The sequence below is a fragment of the Cyprinus carpio genome, chromosome B16, assembly GCF_018340385.1.
Source record: "Cyprinus carpio isolate SPL01 chromosome B16, ASM1834038v1, whole genome shotgun sequence".
Classification (NCBI taxonomy): domain Eukaryota; kingdom Metazoa; phylum Chordata; class Actinopteri; order Cypriniformes; family Cyprinidae; genus Cyprinus; species Cyprinus carpio.
The window spans coordinates 30,041,508-30,062,993 of record NC_056612.1 but is presented as its reverse complement, the minus strand read 5'-3'; the positions used below and the strand labels follow the sequence as shown (position 1 = coordinate 30,062,993).

The following is a 21,486-nucleotide window of genomic DNA, read 5'->3' as shown; positions in this document are numbered from 1 at the left end:
ATTTGCTTTCCTTATCCCAGTTACTCACTGACTTTTGAAACAACCCGTATTAAACTTTTATTTTTATAATGCTTGTATTGTATTAATGCATTATTTGCATGTATGTTCATTTTTTATTAATGTATTTTTTGTTTTAATGGTTTGGCAATATTGTATGTAAACACAATTTATGCCAATAAATGTAATTAGATTAAATTAATTACACTATAAGTAGTACCCAGTGAACTGTTTGTATTTAGTAACAATAGCTTTTTATTGCATAGGTTACATCTGCCTGGACTTAACTTAAATGTGGAAAATTAAGTATGCATTGCGATTTAAAAACAACAAAAACAAAAAAAAAATGCTTTGCAAAAAGCAAACCAGAAAAATATATATTTGCAAAGACATTTATTTACCACAACAATATTTTGAATATACACTGAATTATTAAATTAATTAAAATATTTTTGTAACAATCAAATGAATATTAAATGTTATAATTGTTCAATCTGTGTGTGGTCATTGATATCTGTGTCTCAGACAGCTTGACTAGCAGGGCTGCTAAACGATATCTGAGCCGCTTCCATCGGCTGATGAGACTGAAGAACAGCAAGCGCTTCGTTCACCTGAACACACACACACACACACATACACTTCAGAAAGAAATCACACATTAAAACAACAAGGGCTGCACGATATTAGATTTCTGCTGATGTCCGGTATGCCGATATTTTTCAAATCATTTTAGCCAATGCCGATAATGATACCGATATATATATTTCCTTTTGTTTTAAAACAACACCAAGTCTCTCCCATGTGGAAATTATAAACAAATTATTTTTGATTTTAGTTAGTTTTGAGCAAAAACTTATTTGTTAGGAGTAACGCTCTGGTTACTGATGAAACCTTGTTTCCCTGAGATAATAGAACGAGCGTTGTGTATGGGAGTAAACTCCTGTTTAATCTGTTTCTGAAGCCTGATTTGTTCAGGTTTGTGTAGCTGCACAAACCAATGGTGCTTTAGCCTGCAAGACTGGGCGGAGCTGACGTGTATATAAGTCGGCTCGCAGCACCATTTAATCAGGATCATTCAAATGAAGCGACAGTCATTGATTCGTGTGCAGCTTATAGCACGGCTCATTCCCAGAGAACACTGGGACCCTGCTCACCATCTGCACCGGGGAGCACCAGAAGGGTATTTACCTGGGCTCTGAGAATAAAAAGTAATGCGTTACTTTACTAGTTACTTAAAAAGTAATCTGATTACGTTACTCACATTACTTGTAATGCGTTTCCCCCAACACTGTTTATCGGCACATCGGCATCATTTTTCAAATCTGATGTTTCAGATGCTGATTTTTACATTTTTAAACCTTTATCGGCTGATTCCGATAACATTCCGATAATATTGTGCATCCCTAAAAGCAACCGAAGCTAAATAAGCAGGAACAGACCTTGATGCACAGAGACTGATGGCAGCGCAGAAGCAGAAGCAGCTCAGACTCATCCGTCTCCAGCAGCATCTCCGTGATCTGATTCGCCAGCGGCCCGACCGCATCCTGCACCAGCGGGAAGAGACTGAGACCTGCGGATCAAACTACATCAGACAAGAGCTCGACAAGATCAACAGGACACAATAATACAGGAGTGAACTTGCCCAGCATCTGCTTCTGGTTTTCTGCTGGGCTGGACACGGGTGAGCTCAGAGTCTCCTGGACAACAAACCACACCAAACTGTTATAATATAGTGCACACACATACAAGAATCCACAGGTATACAGTAATAAATCAGCAGCTGTTAAAGCCCATTCACACCAAGCACGATAACTATAAAGATATAGTTCTAAAAATCGTTCTCAATATTAAAGAATAGCAGAATCCACACCACAGGTATAACGATAAAGGCACAGAGAAACAATATCGTTGGAATCACTTCGAGAACAATTTTTTTATCCAGCTGATGAATGATACAATCATTGACAGCAAATCAGAATCCATCCTGCTGTAACAAGCTCGAGAATTGAAAGCAGCAGACGAGCGTGCGCTGAGAATAAACAGACGATATTGTTCGCTGGTGTGGACGCTAATATCGTTATCTTTATAGTTATCGTTTTTGGTGTGAACAGGACTTTAGTCAGTACGTTTCCATCCACCTATTTTTATTTGCATTTTGGAATATCGCATAAAAAAAAAAAAAAACGTATGGAAATGCCAAGATGCGCATAAAATCAAAAACTGTGCATAAAAACTAATTTATTGATACATTTTTATCCGGTAAGGAAAAATGCGCATAAACTATGATAAAAATACATTTACCGAATAAACTCCACCATGTGAACCAAAAAAGTCATGATGGGACGGGATAAATTGACTAAGCAGTGGACCGATCTCTGTATGTTGTTATGGTAGCTCTGAAAAGCCTGAGCAAAGTCTGTCATCAAAGTATTTCTGTATAATCGTCTTACACGACTGACTGCGTTCCCAAAGAGCTGGCATCCACCTCCGGAAGCAATGATTGCACTTATTGTGTTTCATCTGGCGCAAGTAAATTATCCTATATGAAAATAACTATATTAAGTGGCTTCTCCTACATTTCTTGGTGATACTTAGGCACTAGGCCAGTTTACCAGAAAGTTAAGATTTACGATTTTGTTCTCTTTGAGTCGTTGAATGGTAACTGTGCTTTATTCGCGAATGTTTTATGCGATATTCCAGTTTTGCGCACAGGTTAAATTCGAATCTGTGAGAGACGCGCACCTGTTGAACAGCCCACTGCTGCTGCGGATCACTTGTGAACTCGTGATGATTGTGAACTTCAGGCGTGTAGATGTGCTGCGGTGACCAGACACTGTGATTCACTGTAAGAGAGAGATGATACAGAAATGCACCGGAAGCTCTTGATGACACATCACAGATGTTTTTTAAAAGTATGTTTTATTTTGACTTTTTGTGTTTAAAATTATTTATTAAAATTTCTATGTTTTTTATTTAATAAACTTTCAGTATATTTTAATTTTAAAATTATTTATTTTAATTTCACATTTACATGACTTTATTACTTTTAGTAAGTTTTATTTTGACCTTATTTTAACATTATCCTCATTTCACATTTTTATGATTTAATTTTAGTATGCATTTTCTTTAATTATTTATTTTAATTCCATTTTTATGAATTTTAGTGTTTTCATCGTTTTATTTCTTTATTTTAATTTTATATTTCTATGATTACATTTTTAGTACATTTTAATTTCAGTTGTTTTTATTTAAAATTATTTTAATTTCATGTTTGTATGGTGTAATTTTTAATGTTTTTTATTTAATTACATTTGAGTGTTTCACTTCGATTGTTTTTATTTAAAATTAATTAATGTTACTTTAACATTTTTATTATTTTATTAATTTTATTAAGTGTTTTATTTTGGCTGTTTTCATTTTAAAATTGTTTTTATTTTTATATTGTTATGAATGAATTTAAATAAGTGTTTTATTGATTGATTTTATTAATTTCTTTTATTTTTTAATTATTTATTTAAACTTGACATTTTTATGATTTGATCAATTTTAGTGCTTATTTTTATTGTTTGTTTTTAGTAATTATTTCTTTATTTCTTTAATTTACATTTTTATGAATTAAAGAAATAAAACATATCTATTATTTAAAGGGATTGTTCACCCTAAAATGACAATTTTCTCTTCATTTAATCACTCTCCTGTTATTCAAAACCATGGTTCGTCTTCAGTTCATATGGGTTTGCATTATATTTTAAGTTTTGGTTACCTGGACTTTGAAAGCAGGGACAGAAATCTCTCTGGTTTCATTAAAAACATCTTCATTTGTGTTTGGACAATTAACCAGAGTATTTTGGGGTGAACTATCCCTTTAAGAAGCGCCACTCACCCTGAGGACTGACGCACTGAGGCTGGGTGATGCTGTATGAAGAGAGGTTCTGCACCTGTGAAACAATAACTCAGCTCGTCACCTGTGTTTCTCTGTGTCAGTCTGTGGATGATCAGAGATTGTGATGTGAATCTGGACCTGCTGCAGGCGTCTCATCATGTGTTGGTGGATGAGCAGAGCCTGGCGCTCCTTCTTCCTCTGGGCCAGAGCCACATATATGGGCTTGGAGTCGATGATGCGACAGTTCATCTCAGTGATGGCTCTGGTGGCTTCTTCAGGAGACGAGAAGCAGACGAATCCGAAGCCTCGGCTGCGGCCGCCGTCTGTCATCACCTGAACGAAGAAAAAACTCTGGATCTTTGCATTTACTGGGAGACAATTAAATAAATACAGAATTTATGAACCATGAAAAACAATGTCAGACTCATTTGTACCTTAGCGCTGGTGATGTTCCCGTATGGAGAGAACTCTCTGAGCAGCCGTTCGCTGTCCACGCTGTCGCTCAGATTCTTCACGTACAGATTCACACCCTGTCAGGACGATAAAAACACGTTCACAAGAACGATAACTGTAATGATACATCCAATGATAACTAAAACAGTAGCTCCAATGATAACTTTCAAAATAACTATAGTAGTAAATATAACAATTAATATAATGCCAACAAAAACTATAACAATAGCAATAATAATAGAACTATAATGATAACTATAACGTTAGCAGTAACTATAAAAAAAAGTATACCACTATACTGATACAATAACCATAACGATAACTTCAGAAATAACTATAACAATAACTTCAGCGATAAATATAACAATAACTAAAACAACTTCAGCGATAACAATAAGTGTTGTGATAACTATAAAAAATATAATATGATAACTAACAATAATTTCAGCGATTACTAGAACAATAATTTTAACAACAACTATAACGGTAACTATAACAATAAGTATACCACTATACTGATAACTAAAACAATAACCATAACAATAACTTCAGCGATAAATATAACAATAATCATAACTATAACAATAGCAATAACTATAACAATATGAATACCACTATACCAACTATACCGATAACTAAAATAATAACCATAACGACAACTAACAATAACTTCAGCGATAACTAACAATAACTAAAACAACTTCAGAGATAACAATAATAGCTATAACAGTAGCTACAATGATAACTTTCAATATAACTATAGTGGTAACTATAACAATTAATTTAACGCAAACAAAAACTATAACGATAACTATAAAAACACTAATAGTAACTATAACAATAACAACAACTATAACGATAACTATAACAATAACTATAAGTATACCACTATACCAAATTTACTGATAAACAAAACAATAACGATAACGTTAACTAACAATAACTTCAGCGATAACTATAACAACAACTTTAGCAATGAATATAACAATAACTAAATCAACTTCAGCGATAACAATAACTGTAATGATTACTATAACAATAGCAATAACTATAACAATAACTATACTACTATACCAAATTTACAGATAACTAAAACAATACCCATAACAATAACTAACAATAACTTCAGCGATAAATAACAATAACTAAAACAACTTCAGCGATAACAACAACTGTAATGATAACTATAACAAATATAATAAGATAACTAACAATAAATTCAGTGATGACTATAACGATAATCATTACTATAACAATAATGATAATTATAACTATAATCATTACTATAACAATAATGATAATTATAACTATAACTTCAGCGATAACTATAACAATAGCGCTAAGTATAACAATAACCATAATGATAACTATAGCAATATAATAACTAAAATAAAGATAACTGTAACTTAAGCAATAACTATAACAATAACTTTCGTAATAAATATAACAAACCATGATAACTATAACGCTAACTATAATGATAACAATAATGATAACTATAACAAAAACTATAACTAATTTGAGAAATAACAATAACATAACAATAACTTCAGTGATAACTATAACAATAACTATAACAATACCGATAACTATAACAATAACTTCAATGATAACTACAAGAGTAGCTCTAACTATAACAATAACCATAATGATAACTATAACACTAACTAACTACTTTTGTGATAAATATAACAATAACTAAAGTGATAACAATAACTTTAATGATAACTATTACAACTATAATATGATAACTAACAATAACCATAACAATAACTTCGGTGATAACTATAACAACAGCACTAACTATAACAACAACTAACAATAACGTTTGTGATAAATATAACAAATATGATAATTATAATGATAATTAACGCACTGCAGTTTTGTAATCTGCCGCTTTAAATGTTCCAGCTCTTTAAAGCAGGATGGATTCTGATTGGCTGTCAATGTTTTTATTGTTCATCAGTTGGAAAAAATCATTCTGAAAGTGATTCCAATGATATCGATCTCTGTGTCGCAATATTGTGACGCCCCCACTTTAATATGCATTCTAAATCTACAAGAACAGGACGATATACAGTATATATATATTAATGATAATCGTGATATTTAAATAATGAAATAAAAATACAATAAAAATTAAATAAAAACGAATAGTTCACATATAAGACAATATATGACAGATAATAATCCAGAATCAGTGTCACTGAGTGTTAAACTCTCACATGTAATTGGTTTCATTCATACTCGACACCAGAGGGCGCCCTCGCATAAAAAGTCAACAAGCAAGATTCATAGGAGTAATAGAACTTATGATGTTCCAGGAAATCCCTGTAGGAATCCAGAGTAAAATTCAGAAAGCAATGTTTTATCTGACGAAACATGAACATGTTTATCTGAGTAAAAATATGCTGTTATTCTGATAAATTCTCATTAGCATTTTAGTCCCGTCTGTTTAGTAATTGTTCTTTTTGTATGCAATGATTTGATTCATTGAACAAAAATGGAAAAAATAAATAATAAATAATATATTCATATGTATCACGATATATATATTATTATTGTGAATGTTTGTGGCCACGATTATCGTGTAGTAAAAAATAGACCTACACTAAAAAAAAAAAAAAAAAAAAAAAAAAAAAAGGTAAAACTTAAGGTAAAACTCTTTGCAACAAACAATTTATTTTTTCATTTTTTAAAAATATGTTGAAAGTTAGTCAACTAAATTTCTTTATTTAAATGTAGCTAAAATAAATTGTATATAATAATAATATTTCAAACTACTGAATGCATTATTTAATTGCTATAACATTAATATTTAAATTATTTGATTTGTATTGAACTATATAGTATAGGCCTAGCCTAATTCAGCATTATAGGCTGTTGTCTGGGCTTACTTTTTTATTTTTTTAAATGACAAGTGACTTTCTGACTTCCTGCACTTGCTACACTTTATATTTCAATCCGGTAAAGTACTAAAATTTGTTATAGTATTCATATTTATAATAAATCATCTCGGTTACGTATGTAACCACAGTTCCCTGAATAGGGAACGAGATGCTGCGGTGACGTCACCGTATGGGGAACACCTTCGGTGTGTGACGAATGTCTGAAGCCCTATACCATCTCGCCAATCCTATTGGCCAAATAGCGCTTGGCACCGCCCTACGCATGCGTACGCATCGTATATACCCGGGCGCCGCGCGCTATTTCGCTCAGATTTCATGAACTGAAGAGAAGAACGCTATCAGGTATGGAACGGCCGGGGACCGCAGCATCTCGTTCCCTATTCAGGGGAAACTGTGGTTACATACGTAACCGAGATGTTCCCTTTCATAGGTCACTTCGATGCTGCGGTGACGTCACCGTATGGGAACCCCTTTACCATAACGCCTGACAGTACCTGATAGCTGGGATCCAAGGAAGCATCTGCTCAAAGCGGAGAGAAGAACCGGGAGCCAGGAGCCGTCCTTACATCCAGACTGTAAAACTTTATAAAAGTGCTCGGTGAGGACCATCCTGCCGCAGCACAGATATCAGCCATAGAAGATCCAGGGCGCCTGAGGGGCCGCCTGAGAGGTTTGAAGCGACTGCTCTAGTGGAATGAGCTTTGACTCCTAGAGGCGAGGCGAGACCGCGCGCCTCATAGGCTAAAGATATTGCAATCCACCAAACCAATGGGACATGCGTTGCTTTGTGACAGCATGGCCTCTATTCTTATGTCCAAAACAGACAAACAGCTGGTCGGACTCACGCCATGAGGCTGATCGATCGACATAAGTCTTAAGCGCTCTGACAGGGCAAAGACTTAGATCTTCTGATCCTATCCCAGCAGGGGGGTAAAGCCTCCAGGACCGTCTGCTGAAAATGAAAGGGGTTCGAAGCGACTTTAGGGACATAATTAGGCCTCGGTCGCAGCAATACCTTCACAAAAGCCTGGGGCAAAATCCATGCCACGACGGGCGAAACAGAAAGAGCCTGTAAATCCCCAACTCTCTTGAGGGAGGATAAGGCCATAAGAAGAATGTCTTCAAGGTCAGGATTTTATCCGGTACGGTTTCCAAGGGCCTCAAACGGATGTCCTGATAGACCTTGCAGTACAATAGATAAATCCCATGAGGGAACTCGCACAGGGCGGAAAGGCCTCAGCCGTCGCGCACCCTTGTAAAAAAAGCGAGAGACCAGCGGATGACGGCCCACTGAAGCACCATCCATATATACGTGGTTAGCTGAAATGGCTGCCACATAAACTTTCAAAGTTGCTGGCGTTACACCATCAGAGAAACGGTCTTGGAGGAACTCCAGTACTGAAGCCACTGGGCAGTAAACTGGGTCTATACTACGAAAACCACACCAGGTCGTAAACAGCTTCCATTTGAAAGCATATAAGCGTCTCGTAGATGCTGCTCTGGAATTCATAATAGTCTCGGAGGTTTCCGCAGAAAGACCGGGACATATTAACTCACTCCGCTCAGAGGCCACGCCCACAGTTTCCACAGATCTGGCCTCGGGTGCCAAATCATCCCTCGTGCTTGCGATAGTAAGTCCTGTCTGAGGGGAATCTCCCATGGAGAGCCCACTATTAGACTGACCAGTTCCGCAAACCACGGCTGTGTGGGCCACCACGGAGCCACCAGCAGCAGCTGCTCCACTCTGTCCAGCCGTATCCTGGACAACACCGCTGGAATTAAACGAATTGGGAGGAAAAGCATACAAGCTGGTCCTGGGCCAATCGTGAGCTAACGCATCCAGGCCTAGGGGCGATGGAGGGCATAGGGAGAAACCACAGCGGGCAATGCGTAGTCGTGCTCGACGCGAATAAGTCTCACTCTCGCCTCTCCGAATATCTGCCATAAAAGGCTCACCGTCTGTGGGTGTAATCTCATCCCCCTGCTCCAGAGTCTGTCTGGATAGCAGATCCGCTCCGACGTTCAAACGTCGGGGGACATGAACCCTGTCTGCTCGGATCGATAGAAATCTGTTCCGAGACCAAAAAGAGAATACTCCTCGCCAGCCTGCACACAGGGGGCGAGACCGTAACCCTCCTTGATGATTCAGGTATGACACAACCGCCATGTTGTCTGACCTGAGTAGTACACCATGACGGCCGGTCAGCAGATTTGAGAAATACTGGAGAGCTAGAAAAACTGCCAGTAGTTCCAACCTGTTTATGTGCCAACCGCGTTGTGTCGCTGTCCACACTCCATGAGCTGGGCGCCCTTGACAAACAGCTCCCAAACGGTCAAAGACGCGTCCGTCGTGATAGTCTCTCGGGAAGCACAAATCCCCAGCCGAACTTCGGCTAGAAGGAACTCGGTTGACATCCACTGTTTTATTGACATAACACACCTCCGTGTCACCGAAATCGTACGATGCGGAAAACAACGGGGTGAAATGTTTCTGACCTTTTCAGTCCACCACTGAAAAGGGCGCATGTGAAGTAAGCCCAGACGAATTACAGGGGATGCCGCTGCCATCAGACCTAACAGCCTGAGACACACAAACTCACCGTCACTGTGCGGCCCCTACTTTGAAGTGACGCACGCATGACGTGAGAGACTGAACGCGCGGGAGAGATAGTCTGGCTGTCATCGCGCGAGAGTCCAAATCTATTCCCAGAAAGGTTATCCGTTGAGAGGGGATTAAAACACTCTTCTGGAAATTCGTGCATAAGCCCAGGCTTCTTAAATGATTCAGCACTAAATCCCGGTGTGAGAGAGTGCTTGAGTCTGTGATGAGCTAGCACCAGCCAATCGTCCAAGTAATTCAACACACGAACGCCCTGGAGCCGCAACGGGGCCAGAGCTGCGTCCATGCATTTTGAAAAAAAAGTTCGGGGAGCCAGGGCTAAGCTGAAAGGAAGAACACGGTATTGATACGCTTTGCCCTCTAAAGCGAATCTGAGGAACTTCCTGTGTCTCTTGATGATCTGAATATGAAAATATGCATCCTTCAGATCGATCGTGACAAACCAAGTGTTTGGTTGAATCTGAGACAAAATGGACTTTACGTTAACATCCTGAATTTGCTCGTCCTGAGTGCAAGATTCAAACGGCGTAGATCCAATATGGGTCGCAAAACCGCCCCCTTTTTTTGGTACAACCAAAATAGCGGCTGTAAAAACCTGACTCCATCTGAGAGGGGTGTACTTCTTCTATAGCCCCTTTCTTCAGCCGAGCTGTCATTTCTTGAAGCAGCACCGCGAGCCTTCCTCTGGTTTCACAACCGTGGGAAGAATCCCGCGGAAAAGGAGGGCGGGCCTTTTCGAAACTGAATGGTGTATCCGAGACGAAATCGTGCGTAACACCCATTGCGAAATGCGGGGCCAAGCGTTCCCACGCGGCCCCGACAATAGCGTCAGTGGTTTTCAAGGTTTCCGCCTTTTTTCAGCGTTTTGCATACGCGTTAACATGCCCGAATACGGAAAGCTCGCGGCGTCCGTAAGCCGGGGAAGCGCGCGTGCGTCAAAATCCGCTGCATCTCGTTGTGTATAATCCTGAAGCGTGTCCACGGCATGAATTAATCCAACAAGATGAACATCGGGCTCTGCCGCTAGCGAAAAAAGCGGCGGCTGTATGAGCCGTCATAAACGGGCCGTCTTTGCCAGACCCTTGTAGCGTTCCTCGGATTCTGAAGGCTGAATCGCGCAGAGTGTCTGAGGAAAACGCCTGACATGGTTACTCGATCCAATGCTGCTCGAAGCGCCTTTTGCGGCGAGACAGTCAATGTTAGAGCGTGGGGACTGCAGTGAGAGGGTTGGATTGCAATGCGCGAAAGCCCCTTTCTTCAGCAGAGCTGTCATTTCTTGAGTCCCTGGCAAGCAGCGAGAATATCAGGAGCTGCTATTAGGAGCCCGAGAGCGAGGAGAGGCATTAGCCGTCGAACTCAGGTCTAATCTTTTCCGCTGTCGCTGGGCGAGCTGGTGGAAAGCCTTAGGACCCCAGTCCCTACGAGGGGGCGCCATAGGCGAAGGCTCTTCCCGTGAGGCAGCCCGTTGGCGGTTTGAAGAGGTTGAACGAGACCGCGCGCGGGCGCCTGCCGCCGTCTCAGTCTCTCTGGGTCTGCGTGGAATCAGCTGGCGGAAAGCGGCTGATTGCTGGATTCGCTGCCCTAAATTTATCCACCACCGACGTAACTCTGCCTCTCCAAAACAAACCGTCCTTAGAAATGGGCGCGTCCATGAGAAAAGATTTTATCCTTTTCTTTGATATCGGTGAGATTCAGCCAAAGGTGGCGCTCGACCGTAATCAAACCAGCCATGGAACGGCCCACTGCCCGAGCAGTATGTTTGGTAGCGCGTAGCGCCAAATCCGTTGCCCGACGCAGCTCTTCACAGCCTCGGGTGTGATGCCCTCCCCCTCGTCGAGATCCTTTAAAAGCTCCGCTTGGTAGGCCTGGAGGACCGCCATAGAGTGGAGCGATTGCGGCCGCCTGGCCAGCAGCCATGTAAGATTTCCCGACGAGGCTAGACGTGACTCGACAAGCCTTCGAAGGAAGGAGGGGGCGAGACTTCCATGCCGTGGCCGAATTAGGGCGCCAGATGTTCGGCGAGAGTCTCCTCAACCGGAGGCATCGCTGTATAGCCACGGTTCGCCATATCTGAAATGGTGGCGAAATCCGCAGCCGCAGCGTTCGTGATGCGCGCCGAGTAGGGCTGCTTCCAGGACCTCGAAACCTCCTGGTGGAGGTCCGGGAAAAAAGGCAGGGGCCTACGGGGCTGCGCGGGGGAGCACGGACTAGTCAACTTAAAAAAAACGGTCGTCCAGCTTAGATGAAGGTTGGGCCTCGGCCTTCTCAACCTCCCAGTCCAGTCCCAGCTTACCCACCGCACGAGAGACCACATCCAACAGCTCGCTGTAGGAGGGAGAGACGCGCTTCTCCTGTCCGCTAGGAGGGAGAGGGCTGTCCGTATCTGCCACGAAAGTCCTCAGACTCCGAGGCCGCGGTGGATAAGACGTCGTCGTCGAACTGCCCACAACCGAAGGAGATAGCATCGTATGCCTCCGGGGTGGGCTGTAAACCCCCGTACCGAGAACACAACGGGTTCGACGAAGGTGGCATCCTGCACTCGGGTAGGGGAGAGCGAGCGATGTGGAGAAAACTCCAGCGCCGCGCTGTCGTCGTAAGTGAGGTTCACATGTCTCCCCAAGCCATCGCCTCGTGGCGGTGCCTCGGCAGCCGCAGAAGCGACACGGCGGGGGTTAGACGCAGGGGGGGGCGACCTTGGAAAACACTTCTACCCTCGAGCGCAGTACTTTAAGTCGCAGGCCATCACAGTGGGACAAGAGGAAAGGCCACTAAGCGCAGACTGCGCGTGATGTAATCCCAAACAGACTATACGCACCTTTCGTGAGTGTCTCCCTTAGTGATGAACCTGGTACACGGTTCCTTGCACTTTCGAAAGCTCATCGCGTCCGCGAAGAGGAGTTTAACACTGCTCGAGAAAACCGCTATGAACGCGAGATGATTCCAGGGCACAGATGATTCTCTTTCCTGAAGGAAATGAAATCTGAGCGAAATAGCGCGCGGCGCCCGGGTATACGATGCGTACGCATGCGTAGGGCGGTGCCAAGCGCGCTTTTTGGCCAATAGGATTGGCGAGATGGTATAGGGCTTCAGACATTCGTCACACCGAAGGTGTTCCCATACGGTGACGTCACCGCAGCATCGAAGTGACCTATGAAAGGGAACCAAAAGCAAGATGTGAAAAAACAAGGGCGTTGAAATGGCATCTGATTGATCCTCTGCTGCCATCTCCTGGTTATAATGGGAATTTCATGTCATTTTCATCTTAAAAAGTCTTTATATTTCACCAGAAGACACATTTTTGGCACATTACTTCTCGTCGTCTTCATGAATGAAAAAGTGAACCTTTAAAGTGAAATTTACTGCACAGCTGTAGAGTTGAGAAATAATAAAGGCCTTAAAATGTTAAATGATTTAAGAAATGCATTCATGACTATAAAGGTTAGATACTATCAGTAATATCATTATGATTAGCCTAACCGTTAAGACTAAACAGTTAAGAACGCTCCGTGCATTTGTTCGACAGAAAGCTGCTTGGTTTTAAAGTGCACTGGACTTTCTCCTTGTGAAACGTCACTCATCTGACCTCAGCTTTGCAGTTATGAAGTGCATGAGGTGTAATCAGAGTAATAAACACCTGACAGCGCGTGATGCGCTCCTGCTGGATCTGCTCAAAGCGCCGCTTCAGCTCCGTCTGCCGCTCTCGTCTCTTCTGAGCGCGGCCCACAAACACCTTTCTGCCGCTCAGCTCCGTCTGGTTTAGCTCCTCCACCGCCTTCCCGTTACAGCACACAAAATGTTAGGTTTAAATATGCAAATGAGGCATTATTTAATGAAATATGCACTAATTTGCATGAACTCAGTTTCAAAATTCTTGTTTAATTTTTTTAACATATTAGTTGACTCTCTTCATAATTCAGAAAAAACTCAGAACACAATATATTTTCATAATTTGAAATCTATTGACACAAATGTTATAAAAGAAACAGTTGCATGACAGGTGCATGAAAAACACTGTTTGTGCCTGCAGTGTAAAAAAATAAACTTTTTATGTCATGCTTATGATTTTATGATTTACCAAATATTTGATAAGAAACACAACACTCACCCGTCTGGCATCACTGTGCTTCTCAAAGCTGGCGAAACCGAAGCCTCTCGAGTTTCCCTTCTCATCCGTCATGACCCGAACGCTCAGAGTTGGGCCTCACATACAAAGAACAGATGCAGTAAAACGAGAAAAATCTTTTGTTTCAACCACATCCACAAAACAAATAAACACTCACCGAATTTACTGAATATCTCCGTCAGCATCTCGTCATTCACTTCCGTCCCAAAGTTCTTGATGAAAATGTTTGTGAACTCTTTGTTTCTCGCCTGCATTTCAGCCTCGCGCTGCTTTTGGGACTTGAAGTGTCCCACGAACTTGAAGTGCAACATTTGAAACTTACAAAGCTCTATTCAGGTCTTTAAACATGTAGAAGAGTTTGTTTCTTCATGGGAACAGATTTTTCCTCTGCAGTGAATGGGTGCCGTCAGAATGAGAGTCCAAACAGCTGATAAAAACATCACAATAATCCACAAGTAATCCACAGCACTCCAGTCCATCAGTTAACATCTGGAGAAGACAAAAAATGAAACAAATCCAGCATTAAGATGTTTTTAACTCAAATACATAGAGTCTGTAATCCATAATAACACTTCCTCCAGTGAAAAAGTGCATCTCCTGTTGTCTCTCACATCAAAATCCAGACACATATTTGTCTTCCTCCATTTAAAACGCTGCTTGATCTGTGCAGATTTCTCTCCTGATTCACACCAGAACACTTTTTCACTGGAGGAACTGTTATTATGATTATAGACTCTATGTATTTGAGTTAAAATCATCTTAATGCTGGATGTTTCATCTTTTGTCTTCTCCAGATGTTAAACTGATGGACTGGAGTGCTGTGGATTACTTGTGGATTATTGTGATGTTTTTATCAGCTGTTTGGACTCTCATTCTGACGGCACCCATTCACTGCAGAGCATCCATTGCTGAGACACTGATGCAGTGCTACATTTCTCCAAATCTGATGAAGAAACAATTTCTTTTTCAGTCTCAACTTACACGTTCTGCTCATTGATCAACATGCCGTTTAGTTTCTCGATGGCTTTTCCAGCAGCTTCATGCGTCTCAAAGTGCACAAACCCAAAGCCTTTCGATCCGTTTTCATCACAAACCACTCACAGAAAGAAACGCACTCGAGACGGGTCTGATGTTGTATAATAAAGCAGAATGAGGAGAACATCTCTTACTTTACAGGATAAGATGGTCCCGAAGGAGGAGAAGATGTCATACAGACCCTCGCTGTCGATGGATTTCTCCAGGTTCTTGATGAAGATGTTCCCCACGCCGCTCTTCCTCAGCGAAGGGTCTCTCTGTGACCACATCAGACGCATGGGCTTCCCCTGCATGAGGTCAAAGTTCATGGTGTCCAGGGCTCGCTCGGCTGGGACCAATCAACACAACCGTGATTCAGAAGTCATTGTGAATGAATCATGTTAAATGCAGGTGATTTTTGTTAACTGATTCCTCCCAAAACAATAAACGCAATTCAATCAAGTACCTGATGAATTACATGACTTGAGTTTATAATATATAATATTCACTGGAGAGATATAACGCTCGTTTTGGCCTGAGTTTGATATACAGTTATTTAACCCCTTTATAACACATTTGGGTTTGTTTTGAACCTGAAGAGAAGCAAACGTTTCTAAAACATGTTTTTTTTTCTTAGTAATGGAACAAATGCAAATATTAAGACCCTAGAAATAATTTTTTTTTCTACAATTTTTTTTTTTTTAAGGAGGTACAAGCATTTAAAAAAAAGTGGTTTCATTTTTGGGACACTTTGACCCAGGTGTGTTAAAAATACTTTTGTAAAATGATCTATAAAATTATATTACAGTCAAAAATATATTCAGCCTAAACACACTTTAGGGACTGAATTGTGTTGATCATCATGAATATGAACCATTGCAGCATGAACAGCTAATCACTTTTTCAACATGAAAGATAAAGTTTATGCAAGTAAAATTCATGTATTGTGTTTGAAAACTTTTCAGAGAGTAATATTAATAAATTGTCCACATTTGTAAGTCACTTTGGATAAAAGGATATTATACCTGGTGTTGTGATATTTTTATAGTTGTATTTATGTAGGTTTTTTTTTGTTTCGACTGTTTTTGAGCAATCATGAGTTATAAATTTATAAAAATATAATTAAATTCCAGTCATTCCAATGGAGTTAAAATATTCATAACATCTTTTAGATTATATATATATATATTTACATTTAGTCATTCAGCAGATGCTTTTATCCAAAGCGACTTACAAATGAAGACAATAGAAGCAATATTATATTGTTTTTATATTTTTATATAATTAATATATTCAAATAAGCTTTCACACACACACACACACACACACACACATAGTGTTTTGGTGTGGTTATTGAAATTGCATGGAATTTCTCAATTTTTAATTTTTGAAAAGTGGTTAATTCAGTGAAATCATGGTAATATATATGTATATATATATATATATATATATATATTTTTTTTTTTTTTTTATTATTTAATAATTGATTGTTTGTTGCTGATATGATATATTGTTGTTTTAGTTGAAAATATTCAGACTATTTTATAAAATAACGATTCTTCGGGATATGAAGTAAGTGCAGAGACTCTGGATGCATCACGAGGTGTGTTTCTGACAGGTCTCCGCGCTGGTGAGACACTGCATCATTCGTGATCAATGCTGATTTCACATCTTCTCGGGGATCTTACCGTCAGCGGCTCGCTCGAAGTTAACGTACGCGTATCCGAGCGAGCGGCAGGTGAGTCGGTCTCTGCAGACTCGGATCGATTGAACCGAGCCGAGCGATCTGAATCGCTCGAACAGCATGGCTTCAGTCACGTCCGGCTCCAGGTCGCCCACATACAGCGAGCTGCTCACCTTCACCTTCATCTTCATCACAGACAGTCAGATATCAGAGAGTCCGAGATTCAGTCTGAAAACCACTTGTAACGATCAACGAACCGGATTTAAAAGATTCGATCAGATCGTAAATAAACATTCCGGTTATCATCATCATCATCATCATCGCAGTGTTTTATTCTGCAGGCTAAAGTTTAAATGGCAATAGCACATCAAAACACTTACTCTGTGTAATGAACATATGACGGGTTTATTAATTTTATTATTACAGTGAACTAGAAATAAACATACAGTGTTTTAAGAGCAAATGTTTTATTGATTCCTTTAAGATTTACTAAAATATATATATATATTTTTGCAACCTGATTTTTTCCTAAAAGGCTGTTTTATTTATTTATTTTGTTTACACACACACACACACACACACGCGCGCGCGCACACACACTCACTCACACACGCACACACACACTCACACACACACACACACACACACACTCACACACACGTCACCACACACACACACACACTCACTCACACAGACACTCACGCACACACTCACACACACGCTCGTTCGCTCACAGACACACACACTCACACACACGCACTCACTGACACACACACATACACGCGCACACACTCACACACACACACACGCACACACACGCACTCACACGCGCACACACACACTCACTCACACACACGCACACACACTCACAAACTCACACACACACGCGCGCACACACACACACACACACACACACACGCACACACACACACACACACACACGCACACACACTCACTCACACACACACGCGCGCGCACACACACACTCACTCACACTCTCTCTCTCTCTATTTTTTTTGTTAAACCATGTTTTTGTTTTTATTTACAACTTTACAAAAGTGCCATTTTAAAGTGAACTTTTATTTCATTTTAGATAATTTATTTCATTATATATTTATAAAATATTAAGTGAGCAATTTATTTGAAGACTCGTGTTTATCGGTTGAAAGATTTTCGAATCCCCATCTTAGTCTTATTAAAGATGCATTTTGAAAGTTTTGTCCTTTAGGTTTAAGTAGTATTTATTAACTTATTTAAATAATATTTGTATATATTTCCTCCTCCCTGCTGCGTGTTCTCAGAATAACTCCTGGTTCTGCTCTGAATGAAGCTGCTGCACGTTTAAAGGCTGACACCTTGTTTGGAATGTAAATGTTTATTAACACTTCGCAGGATTCTTTCCCATCTCATTAGCAAAATATGACAAGAATGAACAGTAATAAATAAAGTGTGTGCTCTGGTAGTGTAACAGCAGGTATCCCAGCGTCCTCTGCTCCTCAGTATCTGCTGTGCTCGTCTGTGGCCGTGACTATAACGTCCATCCAGATCCTCATGGCTTCAGCGCTGTGAGCCGCCAGGAAAAAGAGCCGCTCGTAGGTTTTGACGCAGAAGGTGAGGCTCGGCCGCGGAGACTGAGAACGACACGAGAGACATGGTTTTAAAGAATCTGACCGTAACACACTCTAGAGTTGGTTAGGGTTTGTGTGTGTGTGTGTGGTTATGAACTCACTGTTGAAGCGGTTCGCAGATGATCGTAATAAACCTCCTCGATGGCCTGGAAGTAAATCACACCTTTGAGTTTCTTCTCGTCCAGTTCTGAGGAAACAAGAGAAGAGCAGTGAGAGTTCAGCACTGAGCACTACAGCATCATACACTGAAGTCCCCCTGAAATTTTAAGTTAATACTTTAATATTTTAAGCACATATTCACATGTTCACGGTTCTCTGATAAGAGTTAATGCTCACATGACATCAGGGTTATTATCGTTAACTAAAACCAAAACCATAAAAAACAAACATGACTTGATCTGAACTAAAAAAAAAAAAAAAAAAAAAAAAATTATATATATATAAAATGTAATTTATTTCAGCTAGTTTCCAAGGCAAAATGTCTAATTTTCATTGAACAAAACTAAAATAAAAACTACATAGACACTTAAATTAAATTAATGAATAAATAATTAAAAAACATACTAACAAAATTACTAACACGTTAAAATTAAAACAACAGAAAGTATAAAATGTAATTATTTAAATATTAATGTTAATAATATATTTAAAATAACTAATTAATATTAATATTTTCATTTAGTTTAACTTAATGTACTAAAATAACTAAAACCGAAAAAATATTAATGTATTACATAGACAAAAAAATAATAAAATTGATATTTTCCTTTAACACAACAATACTAAAATAACTAAAAATTGAAAAATGAAAAAAAAAAAAATTACAAAAAAATTGACAGACCATAAATAATAAATATACAATATATATAATATGAAAATATATATATATAATATATATATATATTATATATAAAACCAATTCAAAATATGTAAAAATAATATTTTTATGACACTAGTTCAAGGTAATTTATTTATAAAGCACATTTAAAAACCGCCACAAGATTGACCAAAGTGCTTAAAAATCTAACTATAAACACATAAAACAGAAATAATAAGACATATGAATTTAAAAGACCAAAAGAAATGACAGATAAACATTCTGAAGACATAATAATCAAGACCATAATACAACGTATGGAGAACGGGATATTAGTTTTTTGAAGATTTTTTGAAAAAAAATAAATAAATAAATAATTGTATGACATGATAAACTCTCAAATCATTTTTTAGTAAGTGTTTTATTAAGATTTTATTTGAGCTATTTTTAAATCATTTCTATACATAGGGTTGCCAAAAGATGTCATATATTGAGATTGCAATGTCTCCTAAAAATGTTACAATGTAAATATTTCTGTCATAAATGAGTCACTTCCCAAACATTCAAACCCTCGAGCTTTAGCTTTACCCTGATGACACGCTGGAAATAATGTGAACACAGTGATGCAGGGATGGGGCTGCTGAAGGAAGTGTTTCTCTCACCGGTGTAGTAGGCCAGTCTCTGGTGGTCCAGATCGAAGATGAACCACCTCCTCCTCCAGGTCTTCACTCGTCCTCCGCGTTTGGTCAGAAAGCCTCCGCACCGCCGAGGAGACAGATTGACCCCCATACAGCCCGTCACGTTATGACCCAGAGCCTCCACGTGAGCCCGCAGGTCAAAGTTCACCGTCAGAGACAGCGGGACGCCCTGCCGATCGAGAAAAACACATCTGCATTACATTTAATCCTTTAGCAGACGCTTTTATCCAAAGCTTGAACAAGGGGTTGTGCAGCATGTTCCTATGTGGATCACTTGTGGATTATTGTGATGTTTTTATCAGACTCTCATTCTGACGGCACCCATTCACTGCAGAGCAAGTGATGCAATGCTACATTTCTCCAAATCTGATGAAGACACAAACTCATCCTGATCTCGGATGAACTGAGGGTGAACACATTTTGTTTTTTTGGTGAACTGTTTCTTCAAGTGGTCTCATAATGAGCAGAAGTACCTCCAGGTTTCTGTGTGTCGAGTTGATCTGCAGTCGCTCCTCATCATCATCGTGCGGCTGCTGTTTTTTTGAGTCTTTTTTTTTTTTTTTAGGTTATTGCTGTTTTTTTTGTGGGCTGTCTCTCCTCCTGTATGCAGACAGAGACCACGTCACGACTCTGATTCAGACCACAAGCTCGGCTTTATTTTGAACTGTTCTCATTGCAGGAAAGAAATGTGCATTTGGAGGTCAAATCTAGTCTCAGTATTGACTTCCTGTTTCACATTTAGATTAAAAGTGGATGGCCTACTAGAGGTCAAATGTAGATGATTTATAATGTTTCATATTTTTATATATTGTAACATTGCATTTTTTGGAGCATTTTTAAATTGTGTTCCTTGCTGAGGTTTTTTTTCAGTAGTGTTTTATGTGCACACGTCTTATAGACAACAAATCAAGTTTTTCTTTAAATGTGACGTATATGTGAATGCATTTTCTTGGACTGAAATATATTTATATATTTAAAACCAAAAATATACGAAAAAATGGCCAAAAATATATTGGTAGAAAATATATTTTGAAACATAGTTTTTGGCCATTTTTGTATATTCTGAGTAATTTTTTTTTATAATGACGGATGGTCCGTTCCTGTGTTTTGACAGCTGGATCAGTAACTCACTCTCTCCTTCAGCAGACGTTCCCGCTCCGCTTTGGCCTCTCGGAGCTTCCTCTCCATCTCCACTAAATCCAGGAGGCTCTGTGGACTGAGAGCCGAGATCACAGCAGAGTTTGAGACAGAGCTCTCTTTCACATCAGAACTTGAAACACTTCACAATACGCTTCCATTAGCTAACCTTAACTAACAATCAAACACACTTCTAAAACATTTATTGATCCTAGTAGATGTTCATTTTTTTAATGCATTATTAATTGTAAACATGTTTCCAAAATAACAATCGTGTCATTATTTATTATTTACTCATATCATAGCAAACCCATATGCTGTTATTTACTGGATACACAGAATATTCCGTGTTTTCACTGTTGAGAGCGCTATTACACATCTCCTGGATAAGTCTAGAAGTGCTGATCAAAAACACAGAAACGAGAGATCTCATATGTATGCATCTGAAAAATAATGCGATCGTCAGCACTAAACCGCATATAAATGAAAACTGCACAATGTTACTGATCCAGAAAGTGTTAAA

At 39.4% G+C, this 21,486-nt stretch overlaps 2 protein-coding genes and 1 long non-coding RNA gene across 4 annotated transcripts in view; 1 reads left to right on the top strand and 2 right to left on the bottom strand.

Annotated features, from left to right (window-relative positions):
- Positions 1-384: 384 nt before the first annotated feature.
- On the bottom strand, positions 385-17,038 carry LOC109091537 (polyadenylate-binding protein 1A-like). 2 transcript variants are annotated; one of them, XM_042741836.1, is made up of 13 exons: positions 16,688-17,038; positions 15,156-15,348; positions 14,967-15,083; positions 14,143-14,282; positions 13,968-14,062; positions 13,497-13,634; positions 4,315-4,410; positions 4,019-4,213; positions 3,881-3,935; positions 2,740-2,840; positions 1,640-1,700; positions 1,437-1,567; positions 385-608 (listed from the first exon to the last, which is right to left on the bottom strand). In XM_042741836.1, the coding sequence occupies exons 1-13, from the start codon at positions 16,872-16,874 to the stop codon at positions 519-521; spliced, it is 1,599 nt and encodes a 532-aa protein (XP_042597770.1). In that variant the 5' UTR covers positions 16,875-17,038; the 3' UTR covers positions 385-518. The 2 variants fall into 2 exon arrangements, with proteins under 2 accessions (XP_042597770.1, XP_042597771.1); XM_042741837.1 differs by having other exon boundaries at positions 1,640-1,694.
- Positions 1,072-4,120, top strand: LOC122140072. The gene is made up of 4 exons (XR_006156796.1): positions 1,072-1,205; positions 1,408-1,678; positions 2,698-2,909; positions 3,982-4,120. It is a non-coding gene; the product is annotated as an uncharacterized LOC122140072 (long non-coding RNA).
- A 1,004-nt stretch (positions 17,039-18,042) lies between the features above and the next one.
- The window catches only part of LOC109101213 (pleckstrin homology-like domain family B member 3), a 24,057-nt gene continuing 20,613 nt past the window's right edge, over positions 18,043-21,486 (bottom strand). The window contains exons 13-18 of the mRNA XM_042740314.1: positions 20,958-21,042; positions 20,400-20,426; positions 20,300-20,368; positions 19,791-19,998; positions 18,413-18,498; positions 18,043-18,314 (exon numbers count right to left, since the gene is read on the bottom strand). Coding sequence (XP_042596248.1) covers positions 18,180-18,314; positions 18,413-18,498; positions 19,791-19,998; positions 20,300-20,368; positions 20,400-20,426; positions 20,958-21,042 — 610 coding nt within the window. The 3' untranslated portion in view covers positions 18,043-18,179. The remainder of the gene's footprint in view (positions 18,315-18,412; positions 18,499-19,790; positions 19,999-20,299; positions 20,369-20,399; positions 20,427-20,957; positions 21,043-21,486) is intronic.

Excerpts from the sequence above, each read along its gene's own strand:
- LOC109091537 (XM_042741836.1), bottom strand. The coding sequence starts at position 16,874 with ATGAAGATGAAGGTGAAGGTGAGCAGCTCGCTGTATGTGGGCGACCTG. Across the intron at positions 14,283-14,966 it reads TTGATCAATGAGCAGAACGT|GTTCGTGGGACACTTCAAGT; the intron begins GTAAGTTGAGAC and ends GTTGCACTTCAA. Across the intron at positions 4,214-4,314 it reads GGAACATCACCAGCGCTAAG|GTGATGACAGACGGCGGCCG; the intron begins GTACAAATGAGT and ends TTCTTCGTTCAG.